This window comes from Scedosporium apiospermum (genome assembly GCF_000732125.1).
Source record: "Scedosporium apiospermum strain IHEM 14462 chromosome Unknown SEQ_SAPIO_0121, whole genome shotgun sequence".
Taxonomy (NCBI): domain Eukaryota; kingdom Fungi; phylum Ascomycota; class Sordariomycetes; order Microascales; family Microascaceae; genus Scedosporium; species Scedosporium apiospermum.
In genome coordinates, this window is record NW_015971822.1 from 1,230,575 (window position 1) to 1,254,738 (window position 24,164).

General features: G+C 52.1%; 6 protein-coding genes and 4 pseudogenes across 6 annotated transcripts; 5 read left to right on the forward strand and 5 right to left on the reverse strand.

Annotated features, from left to right (window-relative positions):
• Positions 1-472: 472 nt before the first annotated feature.
• Positions 473-1,707, forward strand: SAPIO_CDS8401 (Uncharacterized protein; the record flags this gene model as incomplete). The annotated part of the gene is made up of 2 exons (XM_016790041.1): positions 473-936; positions 1,125-1,707. 2 exons carry the CDS (start codon positions 473-475, stop codon positions 1,705-1,707), a joined length of 1,047 nt encoding a protein of 348 aa, XP_016640304.1.
• A 1,155-nt stretch (positions 1,708-2,862) lies between these two features.
• SAPIO_CDS8402 lies at positions 2,863-5,691 on the reverse strand (annotated as a pseudogene; the record flags this gene model as incomplete).
• Positions 5,692-8,289: 2,598 nt separating this feature from the next.
• Positions 8,290-9,803, forward strand: SAPIO_CDS8403 (uncharacterized protein; the record flags this gene model as incomplete). The annotated part of the gene is made up of 4 exons (XM_016790042.1): positions 8,290-8,318; positions 8,462-8,696; positions 8,775-9,225; positions 9,409-9,803. 4 exons carry the CDS (start codon positions 8,290-8,292, stop codon positions 9,801-9,803), a joined length of 1,110 nt encoding a protein of 369 aa, XP_016640305.1.
• A 236-nt stretch (positions 9,804-10,039) lies between these two features.
• Positions 10,040-11,145, reverse strand: SAPIO_CDS8404 (putative quinone oxidoreductase; the record flags this gene model as incomplete). Its single annotated transcript, XM_016790043.1, has 2 exons — positions 10,040-10,294; positions 10,372-11,145. 2 exons carry the CDS (start codon positions 11,143-11,145, stop codon positions 10,040-10,042), a joined length of 1,029 nt encoding a protein of 342 aa, XP_016640306.1.
• Positions 11,146-12,692: 1,547 nt separating this feature from the next.
• SAPIO_CDS8405 lies at positions 12,693-13,880 on the reverse strand (annotated as a pseudogene; the record flags this gene model as incomplete).
• A 461-nt stretch (positions 13,881-14,341) lies between these two features.
• Positions 14,342-14,814, forward strand: SAPIO_CDS8406 (uncharacterized protein; the record flags this gene model as incomplete). The annotated part of the gene is made up of 4 exons (XM_016790044.1): positions 14,342-14,344; positions 14,402-14,430; positions 14,498-14,680; positions 14,745-14,814. The coding sequence occupies 4 exons, from the start codon at positions 14,342-14,344 to the stop codon at positions 14,812-14,814; spliced, it is 285 nt and encodes a 94-aa protein (XP_016640307.1).
• A 607-nt stretch (positions 14,815-15,421) lies between these two features.
• On the forward strand, positions 15,422-15,727 carry SAPIO_CDS8407 (uncharacterized protein; the record flags this gene model as incomplete). The annotated part of the gene is made up of 2 exons (XM_016790045.1): positions 15,422-15,648; positions 15,712-15,727. 2 exons carry the CDS (start codon positions 15,422-15,424, stop codon positions 15,725-15,727), a joined length of 243 nt encoding a protein of 80 aa, XP_016640308.1.
• Positions 15,728-15,748: 21 nt separating this feature from the next.
• Positions 15,749-17,542, reverse strand: SAPIO_CDS8408 (uncharacterized protein; the record flags this gene model as incomplete). Its single annotated transcript, XM_016790046.1, has 2 exons — positions 15,749-16,446; positions 17,344-17,542. 2 exons carry the CDS (start codon positions 17,540-17,542, stop codon positions 15,749-15,751), a joined length of 897 nt encoding a protein of 298 aa, XP_016640309.1.
• A 640-nt stretch (positions 17,543-18,182) lies between these two features.
• Positions 18,183-19,595, forward strand: SAPIO_CDS8409 (annotated as a pseudogene; the record flags this gene model as incomplete).
• A 229-nt stretch (positions 19,596-19,824) lies between these two features.
• SAPIO_CDS8410 lies at positions 19,825-22,218 on the reverse strand (annotated as a pseudogene; the record flags this gene model as incomplete).
• Positions 22,219-24,164: the final 1,946 nt, after the last annotated feature.

Sequence of the window (24,164 nt, forward strand, 5' to 3'; positions counted from 1 at the left end):
AGTGGATTCGATTTTAATTTATCTTTTCCCCCTCCTTTTCTTGAAGCTGGACATCAATTTTGCTCAATTGATACATTTCAATTCTCTTCCTTCTTGTTAACATCTGTATCTCCTTTTTTTGGACTGTTCTGCTGTTCTCTTTCAATTTGCCCTTTGTCAATCTCTACCACTTTTTCCGCGACTGCATTTTTTTTTTTGCCCCTCCACATCGACACTCCACACCAACTTTCGACTTCGTCACCGCCCAAAGTCCGACTCATCCACGTCCACTTCCGCTTCTACTCCCCCCCTCCCTTCCCTTCCACCCTTCCGCCTTCCCAACCTCGCAGCTTCTCCGCGGCTGCGAAACCACCTCTCACCTCTCGCTCTCTCTCTCTCAAATCCTTCTCTTTTCCCGCACACCTCCCCGGGAGAAAAGAAGGAGACGAAAAAAAAGAAAACCCGTCCCAGCCACCCAGACAGATCGCACCTAATGGCTTTCAACACAACCCTCCAATCCATCCGGTCCCTCCTCCGAACCCCCCTCTCCAAACGCTCCAAGCCTCACTCAGCGAACCAGGCCGTCATCCTATCCGCCGCCGACGCCTCCGACACATCCGTAACCGTTGTCCCCATGCCCGTGGCTGCCCCGACCGGCCCTGCGGAATCGGGCAAGGAAGTCGTAGTCACCACCACGGCCACCTCCATCTCGTCGTCCAACACCCCCACCGTCGCCGTCGAGGATGACCTCAGCGCCGTCGCGCTGCCCAAGGGTGCCATGGTGAATGGCGAGGAGGAAGGCGAGGCTCTTCATGACTTGCCGAGGGTGTGCGCCGCCTTGGATGAGAAGGTTACGAGGTTTTTGGAGGACGATACCGAGGATGAGGTGTTGCGGAATGTGAAGGAGAGGGTTCGCCAGTCGATGGATGTCATTGCTGAGGCTCTGCGACGGTATAAGTACGTTAAAATTTGCCGGCAAATAATGCTTTCTATGTTTCCATTATTTCGTCTTTCCTCTTGATCCCACCCTCTCTTCCTCCCACAGAGCAACAGCGCTCGTGCGCTTCTCCTGGTCGTATATCAGACACGCTCTTGACCTCCACCCCCAAGTCCAAATCACTAACTCACTCTCTCTCTTGAAACAGACCCGCAGAACTCGCCATGTCCTACAACGGCGGCAAAGACTGCCTCGTCCTCCTCATCCTCCTCCTCGCCGGCCTCCACCGCCACTCGCAAACCACCAACCCGCCCACGCCTCCCCCCGAGACCCTCCAATCCATCTACATCATCCCGCCCCACCCCTTCCCCGAAGTCGACGCCTTCGTCGCCCGCTCCTCCAAGACCTACTCCCTCAACCTCACCCGCTCCACCCTCCCCATGCGCGCCGCCCTCTCCGCCTACCTCGCCGCGAACCCCCGCCTCCGCGCCGTCTTCGTCGGCACCCGCCGCACCGACCCCCACGGCGCTTCCCTCTCCTCGTTCGACGAGACCGACGGCAATTGGCCCCGGTTCATGCGCGTGCATCCCGTGCTGGATTGGCACTATGCTGAGATTTGGGCGTTCGTACGCGCGCTGGATATCGAGTACTGCAAGCTGTATGATTTGGGGTATACGAGTCTTGGAGGGACGACGGATACGCTGCCGAATCCGTCGTTGAAGGCGAATGGCGGGTTTAGGCCTGCATATGAGCTTATGAGTGATTACGAGGAGAGGCTTGGGAGGGAGTGAGGAGCTTGGTGCTCTTCGAATTCTCTCCCCTTCCTTGCTTCCACTTTTCTTGCTGCTTCACGTTGATTCCGTTGGTTTTCTTTGCTTGGAAGGACGGATTCGGTAGGTGGGTGTCACGAACGGTTTTTATGGACATCACAATGATTTCCATTGGAGAATTGGCGTATTCCTCTTTTTCATCATTACTTTCATATTTTCTTTTTTCTTTTTTCTTTTTTTTCTTTTTTTTTTTTTTTTTTCCGCGGTCAGGTTATAACCCCCTCTCTCTTTTCTCAAATCTCGTCATTTCTGTATATTTTGGAAGGGAGCATTACATACTACTACTCTTTTTTCTTCCTTCTTTTTCTTGTTTTTACGACTCGGGCCGGAGAGTAGAAGAGGAGAAGAGAGGGTCAGTGGAGAACAAATCGTGGGACGAGACGGAAATACCTAATTCTTTCTGTTCGCGAGAGAAAAGAAAAGAAAAGAAAACAAAAAACATTTAGATCATGGGGAGCATACCGGACCGGAGGAAGAGGGATTTACTTTTTTCTGTAGAGAGGACATCTGCATATAGATATCAAGCTCGATAATCGAGATACTTTCTTGTTTCTTTTTTTTCCTTGTTCTTGTCTACTTCATTTGCCGGTTTCGTACAATGGCTCTCGTGCATATATATGTGTGCCGTCTCTCCGGATAATATCTCCATCGTGTTGAGCCGCTTCTCGGTTTACACGGGATTCACTTAACAAATACTTGACTTGTTCTCGGGTAGTATAAGGGGAGACACATAACGAGAGTCAAAGAACGAGCCCTCAACTGGGGCGCTTTTATAAAAAAGAAAGCATGGAAACGTCTATAAACTCAAAGAGGTATCTTTTCAACTCATCAAAAAACACCGTCCCGTACCTGGAACTTGGCATGATCCACCTGCAAACGCCGGGAACTACCTAGAACAAGGAACAAAAATATAAAAAGAAGAAACAACAATCAAGAACAAGGATAAAAGTTGCCTCGTTTGGTCCAAGGCAATAAGCAGAATAAGTTACATGTAGACAGTCCTCCTCCCCTTCTTCGAATTCGTATACCATCACATCCGTGAACCCTTCATCCATTCGTTTGTTTTTTTTTTTTCTTTTTTTTTGGATTTCTTTTTCTTCCCTTTTTCTTTTTCTCCTAGTTCGGTTCACGGTCCTCACTCGTGGCAAGGTCGCCGTAGAGCCTCACTCGGTAAAAGCACGTCTTGTTCATGTCTCCATGATTCGACCTGGCCACCACCCGTATGTGGTCTGTAGTCACGCCAATGTTCATCAGCTCGTCCGAGAGCTTGTAGACATATACCCCTCGATCAACGTTGCTCGAATCGTATTCAAAGCGGCCGATCTGGAAGAAACATCTGCGGCCGTTACATTGAGGTTGCGGACGCGGGGCGGAACTAGACCCGGACATGCCTCCGCTCCCCCCGGAGAGATTCGAGTCCGATCTTGATCGATCGGGGAAATGGGTCGTGGCGAAATCGAGGAGGCGTTGTTGCTGGCGGACGCCATCGATGTACGCCCAGATTTCAATTTCTTTGGGCCGCGCGTTCGGCTCCAGGGTCGCGCCGGGAGGGATGTGCTCGATGACGACATATTCGGGGGTCATAAGCCTTCCTAGCTGAATAGACAACTTCACGGGGATCGGCCTGCCATCATGATCCGCCCCGCTAGCGCCGCACCAAGCATCGCCGTCGTCTTCCCATCGCTGAAACACCGAGCTGTGACCCAGTGGCGGCGGCGTCCGAAAAGTCCTCAGCCACCGGGGGCCACCGAAGGCCCGGGCCGTTGAGGGGGGGTTGTACGTCGGCGAAGAGTCTTGCACGTCGATGGTGGCGCCGTTGCCGATGCTGAAGAAGTTGACCCGGTTGCGCAGGTCCTTGTCCCAGCTCGAAAAAATTTGCTGGTTGGCGAGACCGTCGAGGTTGGCGTACTCGAAGGCCTTGCGCACGGCTTCGTCGACGAGCTTCTTGATTTCCCGGCTCGACAGGGTCTTCACAATCTTTGCGTCGATGGATTTCTGGACGACCTTTTCGAGGTGTTTCTCCAGTCTCGATTCGGCATCCTTCATCTCGGCCTTGATCTGCTGTCGGTGGGTCGCAAGTTCAGGCTTGAGCAGGCGGACAAACTCGTCACGCGTTAGGAGTACCTTCGTAAGCTCTGGGTTTTTTAACTTCTCCTTGATTAGAAGATCTAGGTCGTCAGCTATGTCGTCAAGGTTAACGCCGCCACTCGCGGGCGGCGACGATGTTTTGCTGTCAATCTTCAGAACCTTGGCTATTTTATCGCTGTTGGATTTGAGCCACCTCTCCCATGACTTGGGAATCTTGCCGCTATCGATATCGGCATTGATCTGATCGCGCACGGCCGCCCAGTGCTTGTCCGAAGCGAGCTTGTAGCCATCACTCGTCTTTTCGATCTTGACGACGCTGTCATCTTTCCTAATCAAGTCTCGGAGGGCGTGCCAGAAGTCGTCCGCGATGACGGGCTTGCCCTTCTTATTAACATCGATGTGGATGACCTTTGGCATCATGGCTTTGAGCTCGTCTAGGGCCGCTTGTTGCGTCTTGGAAGAACTCCGAAGCCTCACCAGTTCGCGCTGGGCCTCGTGGATCAGGCTGAGATATTCCCCCGTGTCGCCGTCCGAGCTTCCGAGACCGCGGCTGATGGAAAAGGGTATGAATTGGTCGAGATTATATCCCATGTGGTCCCATCCATACCACTCGATCTCACTGAGGCTAAAGTTAGGCTTGACCGTGACGAGGTTGATCACCAACCACCAGGTCAGAAGCATCGTGACAACAACGGCTATAGCCCTGGTATATGTTTTGAGGGTGCGTAAAAGGCGGCTGGCCCTCCCAAAACCGACACCTTTAAAGACACCGGAGAGACCGCTGAAACGTTTCGGACCACGTCGTGCGTTTTCATTTCTGGCACCTCCAGGCGGTGTTTCCTTGTTCGTGTTGTTTTCTTTGGTCTCTGCTGCCCGCCTCTGGTTACGATTGATATGGGCATGCAAACGAGCAGGAAGGCCCCAACCAAGCCTGGGGCGTGGGAGGGGGTTCGGATCCCCTGCCTGAGCACTCCGCGTGGTCCGTCCCGGGGGAGAAGTGGGTTTGGACCGTCCGGGAGGGGACGTGGTTTTACCCTTCTGCGGAGTTTTCTGTGGCGTGGAGGTCTTGGAACCACCGGGGCTGCTCTGTGCAGCGGCATTGCCACCTCGTCGTCCGCGGAAAAGTAAGGAACTGAGAGTCTCCGTAACTTTGGCGCCGCTGCCCATGAGCGAAGATGCCACGCCATCACGTCTAGGAGCTGGGGTGGGAGTCAAAGCCAGAACATCGGGGCCAATCATGCCAGCCCTGACGTTGATGCTGCTCTCTCCTCCAAACGAGCGTCCACCCGGCGACACAACGTGTCCGCGTCCCGGATTCCACATCGGCCGGCGTGCTGTTGGATCGTGGCCGGGAGTGGCGGTCAACAAGGGATTTGCCCGTCCAACTAATCTGGAAGATACCGGGTCATCCAAGGGGAAAATTAGCTCATCTTCAGTTTCATCTGCGGTTATCTTGGCGGCCGTAGCAATGGTCGGCTCCGTCGCAGGAGGCAGCTCCTGTTCCGACTGCGATTCTGTGTCTGTTCGGTCAACCCGTCGTACCATGTCTGGCAGGGGATCTATCACAGTGTCCGGCTGCGCAGGGGGTTCTGAGGAGGGTTCGAGGGCGAGATCATCATCATCATCTGACACCCCAGCCGTAGCTTCTAGCAGCGCTTCACCAATAGCTTCGTTCAGCTCCCTTTTTTTGCCGCGTCGAGGATTCAATAGCTGGCGAGGCGTCTCGGAGCCGTAGCTGCTTAGGACCCGCGAGGGCAAAGGGGGCATCTCATCCCGGATGGCAACACCATATCTAACGGTTTCGGGTTCTCGAGATTGCGAAGATTTCGCGCGTGTGGAGGGCCTTTTGGGGGGCATTGTGCCTCACCCAAGGGTAGAGAAGGGGGGTTGAGGATGAGTGAGGAGTGGTGGTGGATATTGGGTCTCACGCGTTGCGACAAGCGTTATCTGATGGGATGGAGCTTGTTCACCGCCTTGATTAGGGAAAGGGATGGGGTGACGAAAATATGAAGGTACGAGGCGTAGAAGATAGGGGCTTCAATTTTGTAAGAGGGAAATGAATTTTGCGAGTATGATGGGCAGAAAAATTGAATTGACGAGTTTCCGTCAAGGTAAGGTGTGTTGATGAGGTCGAGTCGCGTGGGTTGTTTGGTTGTTGACTGGAAGAGGTCAAGGTTTGTTGGAGGAAATACCAGTTTTTGGAGATACCTAGTTGGAAGAGCACCCTAACAGACTCCAAAGAAAAACAGGCAAGAATAGGAGCGCTGTGATGTGTGTCTCGTGGGTGGTGACGGTGACGTGGTGATGCGAAAGAGCAGCTACCAAGTTGGGAGAGGATGCGCTGCACCTCCCAATCCCAAGCAATGATGGCAGCAGCCCCAATGTGATATTCTGGATTTAGTGACAGTCGCAGATGAAGATGTACACCTGTGCTAACAAATCCTTTGAGCTTCAAACGTCCTGGATAAAGAAGCAGATGAAGATCCCATGACAGGCACAGCAGTCTATGAGATGAGAATGGTCGATGGGGATGGGAGATGGCAATGATAAAGACTTTGTTAGGCTCGTGAGGGCTGCAATTCAGCCATGTAAGCTGGATGGGCAGGAATGCTGAAAGAAGTCCACAAGGATTTTGTCCAGATTTTTCAGGTCCAAGGTCATTGTGTCGCTTGCAGCCTCAGATATGGCAACCCCCTTTCGCAGTCCGTTTCCGACCTTTTGAGGAATGTTTTGTTTTCTTTCCTCTCTTTCCTCTTTTTTTTTTTCGTTTCCTTTTTTTGCCAGACCTCTCTCAACGCCCTGCCTTCTTGAGATGTACATCCACCGATGAGCTGGACCTTCATAGGCTCTCCAGATCCACCAGGACGAACTCGGCCATTGTTGGAGGCTGGTCGGCTTGGGTCGCGTCCGTTATTCGTGGCTGCACCAGGCCTTGACAGGTGGTTGGGGTCTTGGGGAACGGCGCGTGGGCCGAAAGAGGTAAGGACATGTTTTGCCGGTGTTGAAGCGGCAGGGCAAGCCCAAGACGGTCCAATTCGATTGTTGTCTCGAGGTCAAGATTTTTTTTTTTCTCTGCTTAGTCACGCAGATCCCAACTTCGCCTAACAATGCGCAAAGCCGTGCTCAAACTCAAATTCAACAGGCCTTGAGTGGGAACTCCTTCGAAAGTAAAAAGCCTGAAGTTTGGGTTACATTGACTGGCGATGGGTCTGGCCAGCCATAGCCAAGCCAGCCAAGCCCAACGTTCGATGGCTCCCGCGGACACGTTCGGGTAAAAAAAGAGCTCGGGTCGCCTCGTACTCAAGAACAACTTGCGTCACTCTGCAGAGAATCCTTCGGTCCTCCGCTTCCCCTCTGCACCCCAAGAGACGCACTTGACTGATTCCCAGGACGAGCACAGGTCTTCGAGGGGATCAATCAATCAATCAGTCGAGACTCGGTGGTTTGCTGTTTCATTCCGAGAATAGCCCACAAGCGCCCCAATAGCGCCCGCTTCGAAACCAACGCCGATACCGCCTGCTTTTTTCCCCGATTGATCAGGTACTTCGTACCTCGTGCTGCATGTCCTGACTCGAAAAAGAGTGTGGGAAAAGCCAGTCGCACCAATGAACCCCACCAATTGCCCCCATGTGTGAAAAGGCGCAAAGTTAATCCCACGAGCGTGATGCACGAAGTAGAAGTGATTTACAGCCTAGGCTAAGACCAAGCAGATAAGGGGATCATGTTGGTCCCTTGACCAGAAGCATGTGCCAACTTGGAAAAGGAAACGGGGTCGAGCGTCTACGGAGAAGAAGCTTCAAAAAGACGCCAATGGAGCTGGATGGATCAAATACAACCTCCAGACATCGCAAGTTTTGTCTAGACTCTGGTTCCTGGAGCTGCGCCTCGTTCTCAACGGCCAAGTACGACTCTGCCCGTCTTCCTGTCCAATTGCATCATCTGTTCTCCAGCTGGGGCTTAGAGGATGCAGATGCTCACCGGTGAACACGCATGCTCACACGAAGACAACTCGTGTTAGTCCTAGTTCCTGCATCCATCAATAGACCCAAAACATTGGAAGACCTCGGATCGGCGCAGGAAAATCTGCGAGGGGGCGTGCCCTCTCAGCCTCGTTACACAATATAACTCGAAAAGGGCAATGGGGTGCGATTGTGGTGAGACAAATAGATAACTTGAACTCATTTCCAATGTGCCTTATAAGTTGACACTGGTCTCGCCCACTTCGTACCTCTCACCTCCAGCTTCCCGCGTCGACATATACTCCCGCCACTTCCACCTCCCATCATCGTCGCAACGTGACATCTTTTATTTTTCTTTTTGGATCTGCCCATTGACCTCATTCGAGCCAAAGAGAGAACGTTCAAGCCGCTACATCGGCTCTTCTTTTCCATGTTCAACTTATCAGCCTTTTTCTCACGCACCCTGAGCGGAGAAACCCCAAAGTATCCAGACAGGATGGCAGTTGGTACTGTCCTCGTAACCGGGTAAGCTCAAGTCAAGAGAAAAAAAAACAAAGCTATCACCTTCTACCATCCGCCGCAAACGAAAAACGCACATCGCAGAGTGAATCGCGTTGAAGCGCGCATTTCCCGCAAGCTCGGCTTGGACTAACAGAGAAGATTCTCAGAGGAACCGGATACATTGGATCCTTCACGGCCCTCACGCTTCTCCAAAATGGCTACGATGTCGTCATTGTCGACAACCTCTACAACTCCTCGGAGGTTGCCATTGATCGCATTGAGCTCCTCTGCGGACGGCGCCCAGCGTTTCACAAGGTCGACGTGACCGATGAGACCGCACTCGATGCCGTGTTCAAGAAGCACCCTGCCATCAATAGTGTTATTCACTTCGCTGCTCTCAAGGTAAAGTCTTCGCTACTTGGCCCTTTTCATTTTATTTAATCATTTTTATTATTAGCACGCCCGCTCACTCCTTTACAGGCCGTCGGTGAGTCTGGTGAGATCCCTCTCGAGTACTACCGCGTCAACGTCGGCGGCACCATCGCCCTCCTCAGCGCCATGTCCAAACACAACGTCACCAACATCGTCTTCTCCTCCTCGGCAACAGTCTACGGAGACGTCACGCGCTTCCCCAACATGATCCCGATTCCAGAGACATGTCCCATTGGCCCCACAAATACTTACGGTCGCACGAAATCCGTCGTCGAGATGGTCATCACCGATCACATCGAGGCGCAGAGGAATAGGCTCAAGAAACAGGGCAAGTCGGTTGAGCACTGGAATGCGGCGCTGTTACGCTACTTCAATCCTTGCGGGGCGCATCCGAGCGGGATCATGGGAGAGGATCCGCAGGGTGTACCGTACAATTTGCTTCCCTTGCTTGGAAAGGTGGCAACGGGTGAAAGGGAACAATTGTTGGTGTTCGGCGATGGTATGTTCCCAGTTGAGCCTCGTTCCATTTTTGGTCATTGGACAAGAATCTCCACAATCCCTCTTTTTAGGCCAGATTAAAAGAAAGAAGGATAAATATAGACAGAAAACGAGTCAAAAGAATGGGAAGAAGAGAAAATAATTACAAAACCCGGAAAAGAATAAGACTAACAAAGAACCTCAGACTACCCTTCTCGAGACGGCACCGCCATCCGGGACTACATCCACGTCATCGACCTCGCAAGAGGCCACATCGCCGCCCTCAAGTACCTCCATGAGCAGCACCCGGGCGTCAAAGCCATCAACCTCGGCTCAGGTCGCGGAAGCACCGTCTTCGAAATCATCAAAGCCTTCAGCACCGTCGTCGGTCGCGACCTGCCCTACAAAGTCGTCGAGCGGAGACAAGGCGACGTCCTCGACCTGACGGCCGATCCCCAGCTCGCGAATGAGATCCTGAGCTGGAAGACCGAGCTTACGATGGAGCAGGCATGTGCGGATCTGTGGAAGTGGGTTGAGAATAATCCTAAGGGGTATAGGCAGGATCCTCCTCCTGAGCTACTGAAGGCATTGAGGAAGTAAGGGGCGGATGCAGTCCTTTGTTTTGTGCAGGTCGGTCAGAAATGTTTTACGGGTCAACAGAAACAAATAATACGGTTAAAAATAGAATACTTGGAGAGGTAGGGATAATTTTGAATTCATGCTTTGGGATAAAAAAACGAAAAAGAACAGGCCAACTTCAGTTCCCAGTACAAACGGCATTTGTTTCATAGGCAACAAATAAGCTCAATAAACTAACGCTACGAACCCGCCAGATTTTAATCGCACTTTAGCAGTAGCTTTCCCGTCGTTTTCCTTCCCTCGAGATCCTGGTGTGCCCTCGCCGCATCTTCGAGAGGATAGACGTCGTGGATCTTGATAATGACCTTGCCAGCAATGACAATGTCAAAGAGCACGTTTGCATATTTCTGGAGCTCCTGGTGTGTGGCGACGTAGTTGAACACGACAGGGCGCGCAATCTTGGCGTTCTTGGGTCCGAGACGGAGGATGTCGAACGGGGGTACAGGGCCGGACTAGTATCGGTATCATTCCTGTGTCAGTAATCTCTCGCGCCACGGCGACGACGGGTATAGAGGTACAAAAGACTTACGGCATTTCCAAAGACAATAATGGTACCCTTCCTAGCAATCATCTCCAGGTCGCTATCGAAGGTGGCTTTGCCCACACCGTCAAAGATGACATCGACGCCGTGACCACCAGTAATCTCCTTCACCTTCTCGGGCACGCTCCCACCCCGCGACTGAATAACATACTGGGCACCGTAGCTCTTCGCAAGCTGGCACTTCTCTTCGCTACTGGCCGTAGCAATAACCTTGGCGCCGACCGCCTTCAGCATCTGGGTAAGAATGCTACCGACGCCACCCGCCGCAGCGTGAACCAGGACCCAATCATCGGGCTGTACCTGTCCGGCCTCACGCACAAAGGTCCATGCAGTCAGACCCTGAAGCAACACCGCGGCCGCCGTCTTCTCGTCCAAGCCCTGTGGGAGCTTGACGACGTCCTTGGAGTCCACTGTGGTGTAAGCCGCGTAGGAGCCATTGTTGGACAGATACACGACCTTGTCGCCAACCTCCAAATCAGTAACGGAAGGGTGGACCGCGACAACGGTACCGGAACCTTCGCGGCCGGGGGTGAGCGGGAGGGGAGCTTGGTAGAGACCGGTTCGGTAGTAGGTGTCGATAAAGTTCACGCCTGAGTAGGCGTTCTTGACAAGGACTTCCCCCACCGAGGGCTTGGGAACGGGAATTTCTTTCGTTTTCATCACCGTCGGGTCGCCGTGCTCCTCGACCACGATGGCCGGCATGACGTCGGGTATGGAAGTCATGGTTGTGGTGGTGGCGTTGGTGGTATTAGTGAAGCTCATGAAGGATTGCTTGGAAAGCTGTGATGAACGAAGAATAACAGTTTGAGTTGGGAGCGTAGAGTTGGCAGGAAAAATGAGAGGGAAATTGTTACGAATTGCAGATAATACAGGAAGCTTAGGTGCTTTAAATAAGCTTATCTGCAATTGAGGACGACAGACTGCTCGGAAGATCATGAAGTTATCACAGCTCCTGGTACTTGAACGTACGAGGCAAAGAGGGGTAGCTCCGGGTAGCTCTTGCGTAGCCTTTCAGCTCTGCGAGTTGAAAATCGATGCATAGGAGCCGCTGGTCGCGGTTCCTCTCTACGAAATTATTATTATTATTATTCATCCATGAATAACTGATTAGGAAAATCCAAAATCTGCAGGTGCGAACTGCAAAGTAAACAACCAAGGTGCCGATCGCCGAACATTCGACTACTGCAGATTGCGTGATGCTGCACTCCATCCTCACCAAGACAAGATCAATTTGACGTCTCCTTACGTTTTTTTACGTCATCAGATGATATTCATGAAAGCTAACGGAAACCGAATATGAGGGGCTCAAACCGTGCTGGCGCGGTAGTATTCAAAAGATGAAGTCTGGATGAAGCTGCCTATCATCATGGCTGAGTCACTGTGTAGTAACATTATCAAGGCTTGACAGATTCTGGTCGTTGACTTAGTAGTTGGTAAAAAGCCGGGCAGTCAACGCTGGCGGCCTGTAAGTGGCCATTCGAATCGGTAAGGCGCTGGGATACTTGGAGAGGGCTTGATCTGGAACTGGAATTCGTGGTCGTGGTTTCGCATTTGGGGCATCAAAATAAATTGAACCTCTGCATTTCATTCAATTGGTCCATCATATTGGCCGCTGCCCGGTTAGTTTGCTGCATGAGGAATATCTTAGAATTTCATGTCTTCCTGCCTCGATCTGCTGGTGGAATGGATGAAGACGCAAGCGGTCGTTATGCTTGTGATAAAGAACGAGCAAACCCTTCCAGCCTCAAACAACTGCATCCGGCCTCACATCATAATCCCAATGCTGGTTGACAATAAGCGTAAAAAACACGTTCAAAAACATTCAAGTCACTTGTTCACATTCTTGGCCGAAAATATATCGAGACATTGTTGTACAGGCAAGTTATTATCTTACACTACTCTACAGCTTTGTGGAAACATATGCTGAGAGGGATAATATGGTTGTGTCTAGAAATCCCGCTTTCAAACTCCCTCCCTTTTTTCCTTTGAATGACTTTACAGGATACAATGGTCTGGCCCTTCCCACCAAGGCCAGCTCCCTCCCCGTTTCCTCTCTCTTCTTCGTGACCACCACAATTCCCAATCTTATACATGTATTGCGAGTGCCAAAAATGTACATTGCCATCACTACCAGGCCAAGTCTTCACAAAGGAAAAGTCTTCGTTTTCGTTTTCGTCTTCGGTTCCGCGGTCCCTGCTCCGACATTGATGGCTAGTGATCGACTAGTGCTGCTTGATGATACGCGGATTTCGTTCCTGGGCCGCCTGATCGCGATTCGCCGCACCGCTTCCGTCGCCAAGAGACATCCCTTACAACATCACCTCACCAATGTCGACATAGGGTGCCTGCCATGGTTTCGCTCCCTCGACAAGCATATCGCTCGGTACTCGGGGTTCCGCACTGGGGCTGTAGAGGTACCATGCCTTGAGAGCGTTCATGGACGCCTTCCACCTGGCAAAGTCCAAGCTCGCTCCCACACCCTCACCCAACTTGTCCTTCCCACTGTAGATGCCGACGACGTAGACGGGTGTCCTCGAGTGACGTCCGGTCTCGCTCTCAAGGCGCGCGACCGGGCGTTCGAAGCCCTCCCTGGCGCAAAGCTTGGAGAGTTCGATAAGGGGCGCATGGAAGCTGAACATCTTGTCGACCTCGAGATTGCGTGATAGAAGGTGCGCCTTGACGAACGACTTGGCCATCTCGCGGCCGCAGTGAAGGTATATGGAGCCCACGAGTGCTCGTACGAAACCAGCGTAGGCATTATTTCGGAGGAGCTCGTATTGCTTCTTCCTTTCCACGATGATGTCTGACGGCAGCTTGGGGCCCGAAGCATCTTCCTTGTATTGGTTCACGTGGACGGTGTCGCCGAAGGGGTCGTCGTAGATAACTCGGCTGCTCCAGCCGCGTCGCCACTTGAACTTGTCCAAGTATGATGCCTCTGTCCGCACAAATCCCCACGTTTGCTGCGTGGCACCCTTGGTCGGATCATCAGACCACTGTAGAAGGCCCGGGTCAACCTCACCACCGGGCGCCGCAGCGCTCTCCACACCCCATCCCTTTCCAACGTGGTAGAGAGACTCGCTGCCTGCATAACCACGCATCGCCTCGAAGAGAACAGCCATCGGCAACCTAGGATACTTCATCACGAGCCATTCCGACGTATGGTAGTTGATAATGGTGCCACCAAGGTACGCCAGGCGAACATTGTTGAAGTTGGGGTTCTCGTCAGCAGATGGGTCTACTAGAGCGCGGGCAAGAGTCTGTAGTGGTAGTTTCGTCGAGAGGCAGAGGCGGGCGTGGAGGGCGGCGAGCTTCGCCGAGTTGAGAGCGGCTTCGGGGAGCGGCGACGGGTAGGGGCTCCTGCTGCTCTCGATGATCGGAGGCTCGATGTCCGGGGTTTCGGATGTATTTACTTCGGCAGATTCGGTAGGGACAGCGTCGTTATGTATCACCGTTGTGGATTGGAGGCGGATTGGGACGAGTGACTGTTGTGGCCTCATCTGCCTTGCGGCGAGGCAGGGCCTACATCGCGCTTGGGATCCGGCCTGGGTCAATTGACCTGACCATCTTTCCAGCCGTAACCGTTTCATGAGTGACGGTTCAATTTGACAGGAAAGATCCCCGTAGCCGACTTAAATTTATGTGGAAATAAGGGAAGGGGGAGAGCGGGTGATCAGAACTTCTGTTGCATCTCTCGGAAGCTCAAAGGGGATAGCGAAAAAAAGTTTCCTTCTCGGTCGTGTGCACGAGAAGCTGAGGCGCAAGTGGAAAAGATGAGATTATGCGATGTTCTGCCGGTCGAGTGGAAAAAAGTACCGCTTGATACCCGTAGACCAATCAGAGGCGGGTCAATTTTGATGCAGGAGATCCCAGAAATAGGTCGACATCATCAACTTGTTTCTCATCACCTCAATTGCTCTCTGGTCAGTCACGCTGAGATCAAATTGGAGACATAATCAAGATGGTTTGTCACTCTATCGAATCTTGATGATTTTTTTGCGTTTGTCTCGCTAACATCTAGCTCCAGGGTGGTCACGGCAACAAGATCCCGTGAGTTGCATCGATGCCCGTACGATCCCTCCTCGAAAGCCGATTACCATCTAACCAAAAGTTAAAGATATCCTAAGCACGTCTGGTCGCCTGCTGGTGGTTGGTACTGCCAGCCTGCCAACTGGAAGCAGAACACCTTCGTCCTCGGCGCCGCCGTCTTCGGCCTCACCTGCATAATATGGAAGATCAGTGCCGAGAAGGAGCAGTTCGCCCACAAGCCCGAGCCCGGACGATTCTACCCTAGCCGATAGTTCGTTTCCCTCACAGACGATTTGTATACCGAGTCTTCCGAGTACTAACTATTGTCTTAACAGCTGGACGAGGCAATTGATCAACTGGGAGAAGGAGGACAAGCTGAAGGCTGAGCAGCAGAAGAGCGCATAAGAGAAACACGGGAAGAAACGGACTGTACATTTATGGAAGAAATATAAAGATTTGACCTCTTCAATTCCTTCGATGGAGGGAGGCACGGCTGCTGGGATTCATGATATCGGTTATGCACCGTCACGTCAACCGACGGTATTTCATCACGATTGAACCGCCCCTTGCCAGTTTCCTCCACCTTGCTCCTCTTTTTGCGGAATTTGTCCAACCCTTGGTGTCTTTTCGAAGGACTACTAACCCAGTAAAGCGAGATATACCATGACCCGTGATTTTTACATTCGTCCAGCGATTGGGCTTGTTGCTATCCTTTAAAGCATCCTCTTCGTCGAAACACCGTTCCCCGCCAACCCTGACAAGATGAGCGCCGACCCCCCGACAACTTGTCCACGTCTTCCGCCATCAGCAGTGACACGACGATTAGTCCAGAGAAAGAGCCCGCCGCCTTGACTGCCCTGAAGACGGCCACTGGCGCCCCCGTTGACAGTGCCCGCACTAGTACTAGCAGCCCCGTACCTATCGATCGACGGAGCGCCGGCACCTTCGCGTCGCGCCGGAATCAAACCGCCCCTCTTCCGCGGCTGGGACGAGATCTACCAAGAGCGATAACATGTCCCCAGCCAGCTCTACCAGTGCCATTTCTGCTGAGGATGCAAACACCATTATCGGCATCGTGGGGAAGGCCAAGATCGTCGGCAGTACCACTACCCCGGAGTCATCCGATTCTAAGACAGCGGGACAGCTAGCTGCACTAGATGCCCTAACGGGTAAAGCATCTAGTTCGACCCGGGAAGCAAAGGGCGCGAAGACAAGACGCGGTTTGCAAGAAGTAAACCAGTATGTATTAGGTGGTCTGTAAGTTTTGCACATAACAGAACTTGTGATACGGACTGGTGCTAGCATCTCCGAGAATTAGGGAAAATCAAATCTGTTAAACCTAGTCATCTCTGTCTCCTTGTTTTCTCACTTGTGATGTTATCCTCTCGTTTAGTTCGTCATCCTCTGCGCCCATGTATTTCAGTATGCTCCGCATGGCTTCTCGCATTTCGCGACGCTCCTTTGGGTCAGCCGCTTCAGGCTCTGGTTTCACAGGTGGCGGCGCCTTCCCATATAGTGCCGCTATCTTTGCCAAATACTCCTCGCGGTCTCTTAACTTTTTGGCCACTAACTGATTTGCATCTGGGGCCCAGAGTAGAGGGGCTGGGTAAACCGTCGCTGGCACAATAGGGAAATTAAACATAGGAAAGAGTCGGAACTGAGTTAATAGATACATTGCATCCACAGAACTGAGGGAATAGTTGAACCAGTATCTCCTCGTGTCCAAAGTTTCGCGCATAATGCTACTTAGAGTGACGCGGTCTAGAGCTGTCTCAAGCTCTAATGTATCCATGAGGCGCTCCTCTTCCTCAAAGAGATTCATAAAGTAGTCGTAGATCACAGCAAATGGTTCCTCCCATTGTGGCCGGCAAGATGGGAGCGCGAGCATGTCAACTGGGTGTGAGACCATCCACTCGAGGTCAACAATGGCCGTAATGTTACAGTCATCATCAACCAAGAAATTCCCCGGGTGGAGGTCGGTAAGCTGGAAAACAAAGGGCCCGGAACGACGTGCATTTGGATAGAACTGATGGGCGGCTGCGCGGAGAAATGCTTTAGTAACCATCTGCTCCCTACAATCGCATTCAGTTTGAACAGCATTTGGGTCAGTGCGAAACCGTTCATCATGGAATGTAAGCATATCTGAGATATAGGTGTCTGTAGAAGTGTATGTCTCGTTAGGCGCCATCGTTTGGGGAGCGCCCTCGTTCTCAAGTAACGCCATGGCGGATATGACAGGCCGGTTAGTCAAGGTGATGCTACCGTCGTCTTGGAATCGATAGCTGCCTATTCGAGGTTGGATTTGGCGGCCTACGGTGAGGAGGATTCGAGATAAACCTCGGACCATGTTTCTCCTCTTTGTTGAGTTTTTGAATGCATCAACAGTTACCATTTTCCCAACACTTGGTTCAAGATATTCAAGCACCATGTAGCCGGATGGAACAGAGTGTGTAGAGGTGTTCGCGGCATAGAAGGATGGTGTGGGTCGGCGTAGAATGGCCGAGATGAATCGACGGAGTGTAAAACGGAGACGGCTGAGGAAACCAAGTTGGGAGACATGTGTAAATTATGATATTTATAACATTTAGCAACAAACAAGGAATAAAGTTCCCCAGGAACCTCACAAGGCCAAGGGAGTCGTCTCGAAGCTAGGTCTAGAAGGCGAGCAAAGAAGGTTGGCACATACATGGCGTCCGTCTCGGAAACCAAACCCATGGAGAAACGGAATACGGATAGACGAGCAATTTTCCTGCATCCAAATATAGGTAGCAGCCTCGCAGGCCAATTTCTCGTCTATCGAGCCCGGATTGCGATCCTCAGCTATTTTGGGTGGCAGCGGACATCTAATGACAACCCTGGTGTTCCCACCGGTGGTTACCGGTATAACCACGTTGAATCCGCCCATCATCCATTTTCCGCAATCCTCTATCTTACAGATACCAGAACGGAGGCCAAGATGGTGAGCCACGAGTGATTCTAGTGTCGAGGATTGCGAGGCGAGTGATTGCTTGAACTCAAGCACTTCGCGACTACAGCGGATCTTCTCCAAGACATTGGACTCATCAGCTATAGCCTCTTCGAAGGTGAGGCCCAGGCCACTGGGGAACTCAACACGCTCTTCGGAGTCTGTCATTATAAATGCGACATGAAGGAGCGGGCGAGCTTCGTTATTCTCTGGGAAGAGGGACCCCTAATTTGACATCCTAGGTTCGCGAGAGGCGTCTACATCAAGGCAGCGTCGCAACTAGATGAGACCTGCAAGGCGCATGAGACGGGCGAAGGGGTTAGCTATACTCGATCTACCCATTAAAACCATAAGCTCTGAGGCGCATGAGTTTCGCGGTTACACAGCAAAATGAAGCAATCTCTCGAAACTCGAAAGTCAGTGCAGGTCTGCACAATCCCTTAAATTAGGGGATCTCACAAGCATCTTGCCAGTTCCTCCAACTACAAACACCATCCATTTGACCACCTCTAGAATCACATTCGGGAACTAGATAGACTAGAAAATATATTTCCTTGTAAATCTTGCATTTAGAGGCTGCAGCGAAATTGGGACACTCATTTTCTCCCCAAGTCCACCTCAATTGTCGCAAATCGGACGATATCGGGTAGCACCCGAGATTCTACCGAGCAAGAAGTTGTGTGCTGATTATCACCGAACAACATCCTCTCGGTGAACAACAGTCTTGTTCCTAGCCATAGCCCGCAGTAATTGGCTTGTGCGGGTTACTCAATTGCAAGGCCGTCGAGGCCATACACAGAACCCAAACATGTCCTTCCCGGCTTTTCGCTCCGGGTGTGCCCTACGGGGTTTCCGCTCACGCGTCACATCCAATTCTCTCCACGCCACACGCCGATATGCCTCGTCTCAATCCTCCTCTTCCTCCTCCGGGAGCGGCCTAAAGCTCGTCGTATACAGCTCCGCTACCGTTCTCGTTGCCTTTGCCGGCTATATCTACCTCACTGATACCCGATCTGCTTTCCATCGTTGGGTCGTCCCACCCGCGCTAAGAGCGATATACCGCGATGCCGAAGATGCCCATCACGCCGGCACAGCGTCTATGAAGACGCTATATAACCTCGGCCTCCACCCTCGCGAGCGAAGACGAGTCCTTGTCGACCCCAACGAGCCCAGCCTTGCGGTTCAGGTATACGATACCAAGCTCGACAATCCCATCGGTATCAGTGCCGGCCTCGACAAGGATGCAGATGTCCCGGATGCGTTGTTCGCTCTTGGCGCCGGGATCGTCGAAGTGGGCGGCTGCACCCCCAAACCCCAACCCGGAAACCCGAAACCCAGAGTGTGGAGAGTCCCCAGCATCGACGGCATGGTAAACTGCTACGGATTGAACTCGCGCGGTGCGGATGCCATGGCTAGGACACTCCGTGAACGCATGAGGGTGTACGCACGTTCACGCGGTCTCACGGAGGAGGACATCTTGAGTGGCAACGCTGGTGTCCCCGCTGGTAGCTTGCTGCCGGGACGCCTCCTACTCGTCCAAGTAGCCAAGAACAAGGAGACCGCCGAGAAGGATGCTGCTTCTGACTTCGCCTACTGTGCAAGCCGGCTCGCGCGGTATGCGGACGTCATCGTCGTCAACGTTAGCAGCCCCAACACGGCGGGTCTTCGAGACCTCCAGTCTGGAGATAAACTAGTTGGGCTTTTGGGCGCCGTCGTCAACGCCGTCGAGTCCTCCACCAAGGGGGTGCGCCAGACGCCTCCGAGGGTCATGGTCAAGGTCTCTCCTGATGAGGACGACGATGACCAGGTTAAGGACATTGTCCGCGCGGTGTGGGAGAGCGGTGTTGATGGTGTTATTGTCGGAAACACGACGAAGCGCAAGCTTCAGTCTGTCCCCGCCAACGTCCCCATTACGAACCGCGAAAAGTCAGTCCTTATGATGGCGGATGGTGGATTCTCGGGTCCCTCTATGTACGGCCGCACCCTTGACCTTGTCAAGAGGTACAGGAAGTGGCTAGATGTTCCCGCGTTCAAGGACAAGGAGAGGAAGGTTATCTTCGCGACGGGAGGTATTACGAACGGAAAGGAGGCCTTGGAGATTCAGAATGCTGGCGCGGATGTGGCGATGGTGTACACCGGTCTGGTTTATGGCGGCGCGGGAACAGTAACGAGGATAAAAGATGAGATGAAAAAGGAGATCAAGGGTGCCAAGAAAGAGTAAAAGAACAGAAATAGATTTACGTCGAATAGGGCCTGTATACAACCAACCGCTGGCTTAGAAGGATTTTACTTGTCCAGATTATATATTTCCTTTGTTGCTTGTATATACAATTCTGCAGGGCGAGGCTTGAGAACCTCCTGACATGAATCCAACCAGTATGAGTCTATTATTCGGATATTCCAGAATAACTCTATCCAGCCCTCTCGTCACATATTATACATAACATTCCCTAGCTAAAGAGATCCCCTTCGCCCAGCTTATGACCCTGACCCTTCCTGACAAGGCGACGGTAAAGTACGTCTTTGTGCGTCGCCTCGTACGATTCTCGGGCCTTCTTTTTTCTCTCATAAACTGCCCTGACGCACCTTTTAATCTGCTCCTTTCCCTCATCATAGTTGGCCCTCGCGAGCGCGGACACCTTATCCACTTGCTCGGGGGTATAAATGAAATTCCACGTAGAGAGAAAGTCGGTAGTTCCCGGGTTGAGACCGGGTACTCGGGGATTCGGAAGCAGTGGGAGGTACGCAATGGCTAGACCAGCTGTTGGGGATGACAGGAGTGACCAGGAGGACGGTGAGTGATCGAGGGCCTTAGTGGGCGGCGGGGGAGAGCTTGACCGCTCTTGGGTACTTCCAACCCAAATGGTGCAGTAGCCAAGGCCCTTTGGCGGTGGCTTCTCCGCCTTCTCTTTGTCTCGGGCCGCTCGCTTTCTACCCCGACGCGGGATCCAAAGCCTTTTATCCGCTATTTGCTCGGATTGAGCCTGGGCAAGCTTTGACTCCGCTTCGCCCACTGTTGCAGCTGTCGCCTTATCCAGATCCTTCTCAGTCTTCTCTAAGGAGTCTTCTTCTTTGGGCCATCCAACACCTATCGGCCAGCCCTTTATGTTTCTCTGCCGGGCGTATCCGTCCGTAACGGCAAGCCAGTTATCCTCTTTGATGTCCGCAGAATTATCAAATGCAATAATCATGTCAATGTTACGGCCAGGACGAAGTAAAGGGTACATGGGCAGATTGTTGGACATTCCGGCGTCCATGAGCTGCAGCGTTTCGTTCCGCAGTAGACTCTCTGGGGTTGTTTCGGGCAGTTTGCCATACATCCCATATGCGAAGTTGGGGAGCGTAGCCGGGCCGATGGGGTGAACCTTGCTCAAATCGCCGTCCCTGCCAGTGATAATCTCATCAATTGCGCTAAATCCAGCCAGATCCTTGACAATGGGTCGGATTTCGCGGTAGTAGTGACTAAGGGTGGCGCAGAAGGCGCTCCCGAAGATTCCCATCATCAATGGCATACGGAGCTCTGGCTGATACACACCGCTCTCTGGAAGGACGTCGCTTCCCTTCCTGAATTTCCGTCCCATCGCCCATGTCGGGATGCCTGCAGACAGTTCCTCGCAGAAAACTTCGTACGGGGTGATTTCGAACCATTGAAACCACGCTTCTTTCTTTGCGCGTTCCTTCGCATCTTCGGGGGCAGGGAGCTGTAATTTAGATGCGTCTGTATCCGCTTCGGGGATTTCGTGTCGGACGGCTGTGTAGATTGGAAGAGGGTTCTGGCCGAATTTTATGTATTCCCTCTGGTTAGAGATCTTAAGGTCCTTTTCGTTCACTTCAAGATCGCCAACGGGAACGAACAACCTCTCGGCTAGTAGGAGCCCGTAAATGTCCACTATGCTGAGTTCCTTGTCGCTGTTGCCTCTTAGTTTCTCGACTAAGCCACGCAGGAGGTACTTGTCGGTTGGAGCGGAGATGAGTGTTTGGAGGGCCACGGGAGGATAACCGATGTGGACTCCAGTCCGGCCCTTGACATGGTCAAGGACCCGTTGGATGCTACATTTGCCAATCGAGGAGAAGTTGATGGCTTGTAACCAACAGGAGCCACTGACACCGGCGGTATAAGTCACGCAGTCCAGGAGTCCATCCTGTTCAGCAGCCAAGAGAGATCCTGTACCCGCAACAAGGGCTCTCAAGCCGCCTCCTGATCCACAGACTGCTATCGTGGGAACGTCATCGGGATGCACATCCTCTTCGTCAAGGTCCAGGTACTTTGCGAGCGCAAACTTAGCGACCTGCTTTCTCCGCTCCAGGAATTCCCTCTCTTCGTCACACAACGAATCGGAGACTCTAACACTCGCTGAGTACACGACCTCCGGGTTAAGGATGGGATCTTGAGCTTCCCGCCAGATTTCATCCGCGAGTGAGCCGGGTTTGTTGGCGAGGTCTTCCTGGAGCTTCAATAAGTAGGTAGGAACGACCTTGGTCCACTCGGGGAGAATATAATCGACAATCTTCTCCGAGAGTGCACTCCATTCTATGTCCGGCAATGGGTGAAGGTCCGGTACGGTGGTGGTCGTGGCTGTGGGCGAGACTGCTGTTTTGTCTTCGGTTTTAGACTCAGGTGATTTCTTTTGCCGCTGGTGGGGTACCAGTTTCTTAACATCATGATGCGGAGAGGTCCATAGCCACACAATAACCCCCGTTGTAAGGACTATTGTAGATGTGCTGACCCGCCTAGGTTGAGACTTTCCTCTGGAAGTAAAAAGGCCTCGACGAAAACCGTTGAGCTGGCGGCGAGCTCCCGGCCTCGCCCAGCGCGAAAGCGTGACACCAGCGTGAAACCTCATGCTCTAGCACCAATATATTGGGCTAGAGATTGTCAATCTTCCGGGACGCCGGAGAGCAGGGCAGGATGGACCGAATTATATGAGCTTCTGGCCGTGACATCGTTTTTGGGTAAGAGGAGCGAATGACGTCCGGTGAGGGAACACCAGAACGAAGTGGGTTAGCTATCGGTAGCTCTCGGGATTGTTGGTGATGTCAGTGTTATAAAGGTACAGCAGCATTCAGCTAGCATTTGCGTCAAGAATTTGTACGTTGCTATCACCCATCTGAGAGCAGGAATCACTCGGTCCTCATCGGCCCTGAGTAGCCCGCGAGGAAGAAGAGACAATGGGATCAATCGCCCTTTTCCAATTGGAAAAAGGCATCGTTAGGGTCTCACCTTTAAGCTTCAATAGATTACCGACATTCCCATTGAATCAGGTTTATGTTTCTCTCATCTTCGTACTCCGAAGCTGTGACTGAACACTCCGATCAGCTGACGACACTGGCAGTCGGCGCGGTGCCAGGTGCCACCTGTACAATCACTCTCCGTCAACCACTGCCAGTTTCTAGAAGAAGGATGGCCTGGAGTAATTAAGGCAGGGCTAATTCAGGCAATGCCATCGTGCCAACCCAAGGCGAGAGAAAAAAGTTCCGGGGACCTTCGCTTCCGAAACAACATTTTGAAGCATGTGTGAACAGTGACTGTTGTCAGTGCAGATCTCACGTCTTGGTCCGGCGATAACAGAATATTATTGCAATGTGTACACAGGTATTGTTTTGTTCTGCCGATTCTTTTGGTCTTTTAGGTAATCAGCCTGAGGGAACGACTTAGGCCCAAAGTCTGATGATCGGTTGAAACAGAAGTGATCAAGATTTGTCTAGATCCACTATCAAACAATTCGGTAGGGCGCCGACAAACTGTATTCTGGTTCCGAAAAACAGCTCAAGGTAATAATCTAGAAGGCTGGATGGTCAGGAAGACGGCTCGGCTCTTCTTAGAGGGCTCTGACCTCTTCTTAACAGATCCCGTATTATAAGTCCATATCAACTCTGCTGCAATACCACGGGGTTGGGTGGGTCGAACTCTGGCATCCGGTCACTTATTCACTTTGTCCCTTCTCGGTGATAATCATCGCAAGATTTGGGAGAAGTCCAGCGCATTTCAATTGGAATGCTGCTCCTGAAAAGGAGAGTCATGACTGTCCCATTTGAGTAGCGTCCAGGAATCTCGGTACAGAGACAACCTTCTGGGTCCGTTTTCTTGAGAGATTTGGATGGAGAAACGAACTGTCCAGGGGAATAAAAACAACTAATCGTTTGCGACCAATCATATGTGTCTTTCCGGACTGCCAGATGCAGCCCCTGCCGTTGGGGAGGACCCCAGCCATGCCCGATTCAGGTTAGGCCAGCCACTCTCCCCTATTACTCTTAAAGTTGCCCAAGGCTTTGCAGTAGAAAATTACCACGATAATTACGGAGGAGGGTCTGAGGTGCAATCCACTCTTGTCCTCCGTACCTGTTACCTGAAATTGCAAGTAGTGGGAGCAAGGGAGCACGCTGAGAAGGCGCTCGAATCGTTCTCCGCCACCAGTTGAACAGGTCGAGGTGGTCATTGATGGACTGCTCGAAGAAAACACGTTGTATCTACTTCGTATTAACACTTGTACTTCGTACTCTGAGAAAGTAACGGATACGGTTTCAAAGAAATATGGAATCAGTGCTGCATACGAAGTGGTACCAAGTACACTTCAATCTTGGCTTCTGCAGTTGCTCGCACAGTATCTCTGCTGGCTCCAGTGTCTTTCATTTCAGGGGGAAGCCCTCGAGTTGAATACTGTGTACCAAATGGTTTTTCTCTTCCACAGCCAGAGCTGCCGAGCTGTCGAAGTAGTCGAAGTATCTCTACACAGTGCAAAGTATCGAGAAATGTCTGAGCTCTCCCCAGGTTAGGAGAAATAGGGACGAG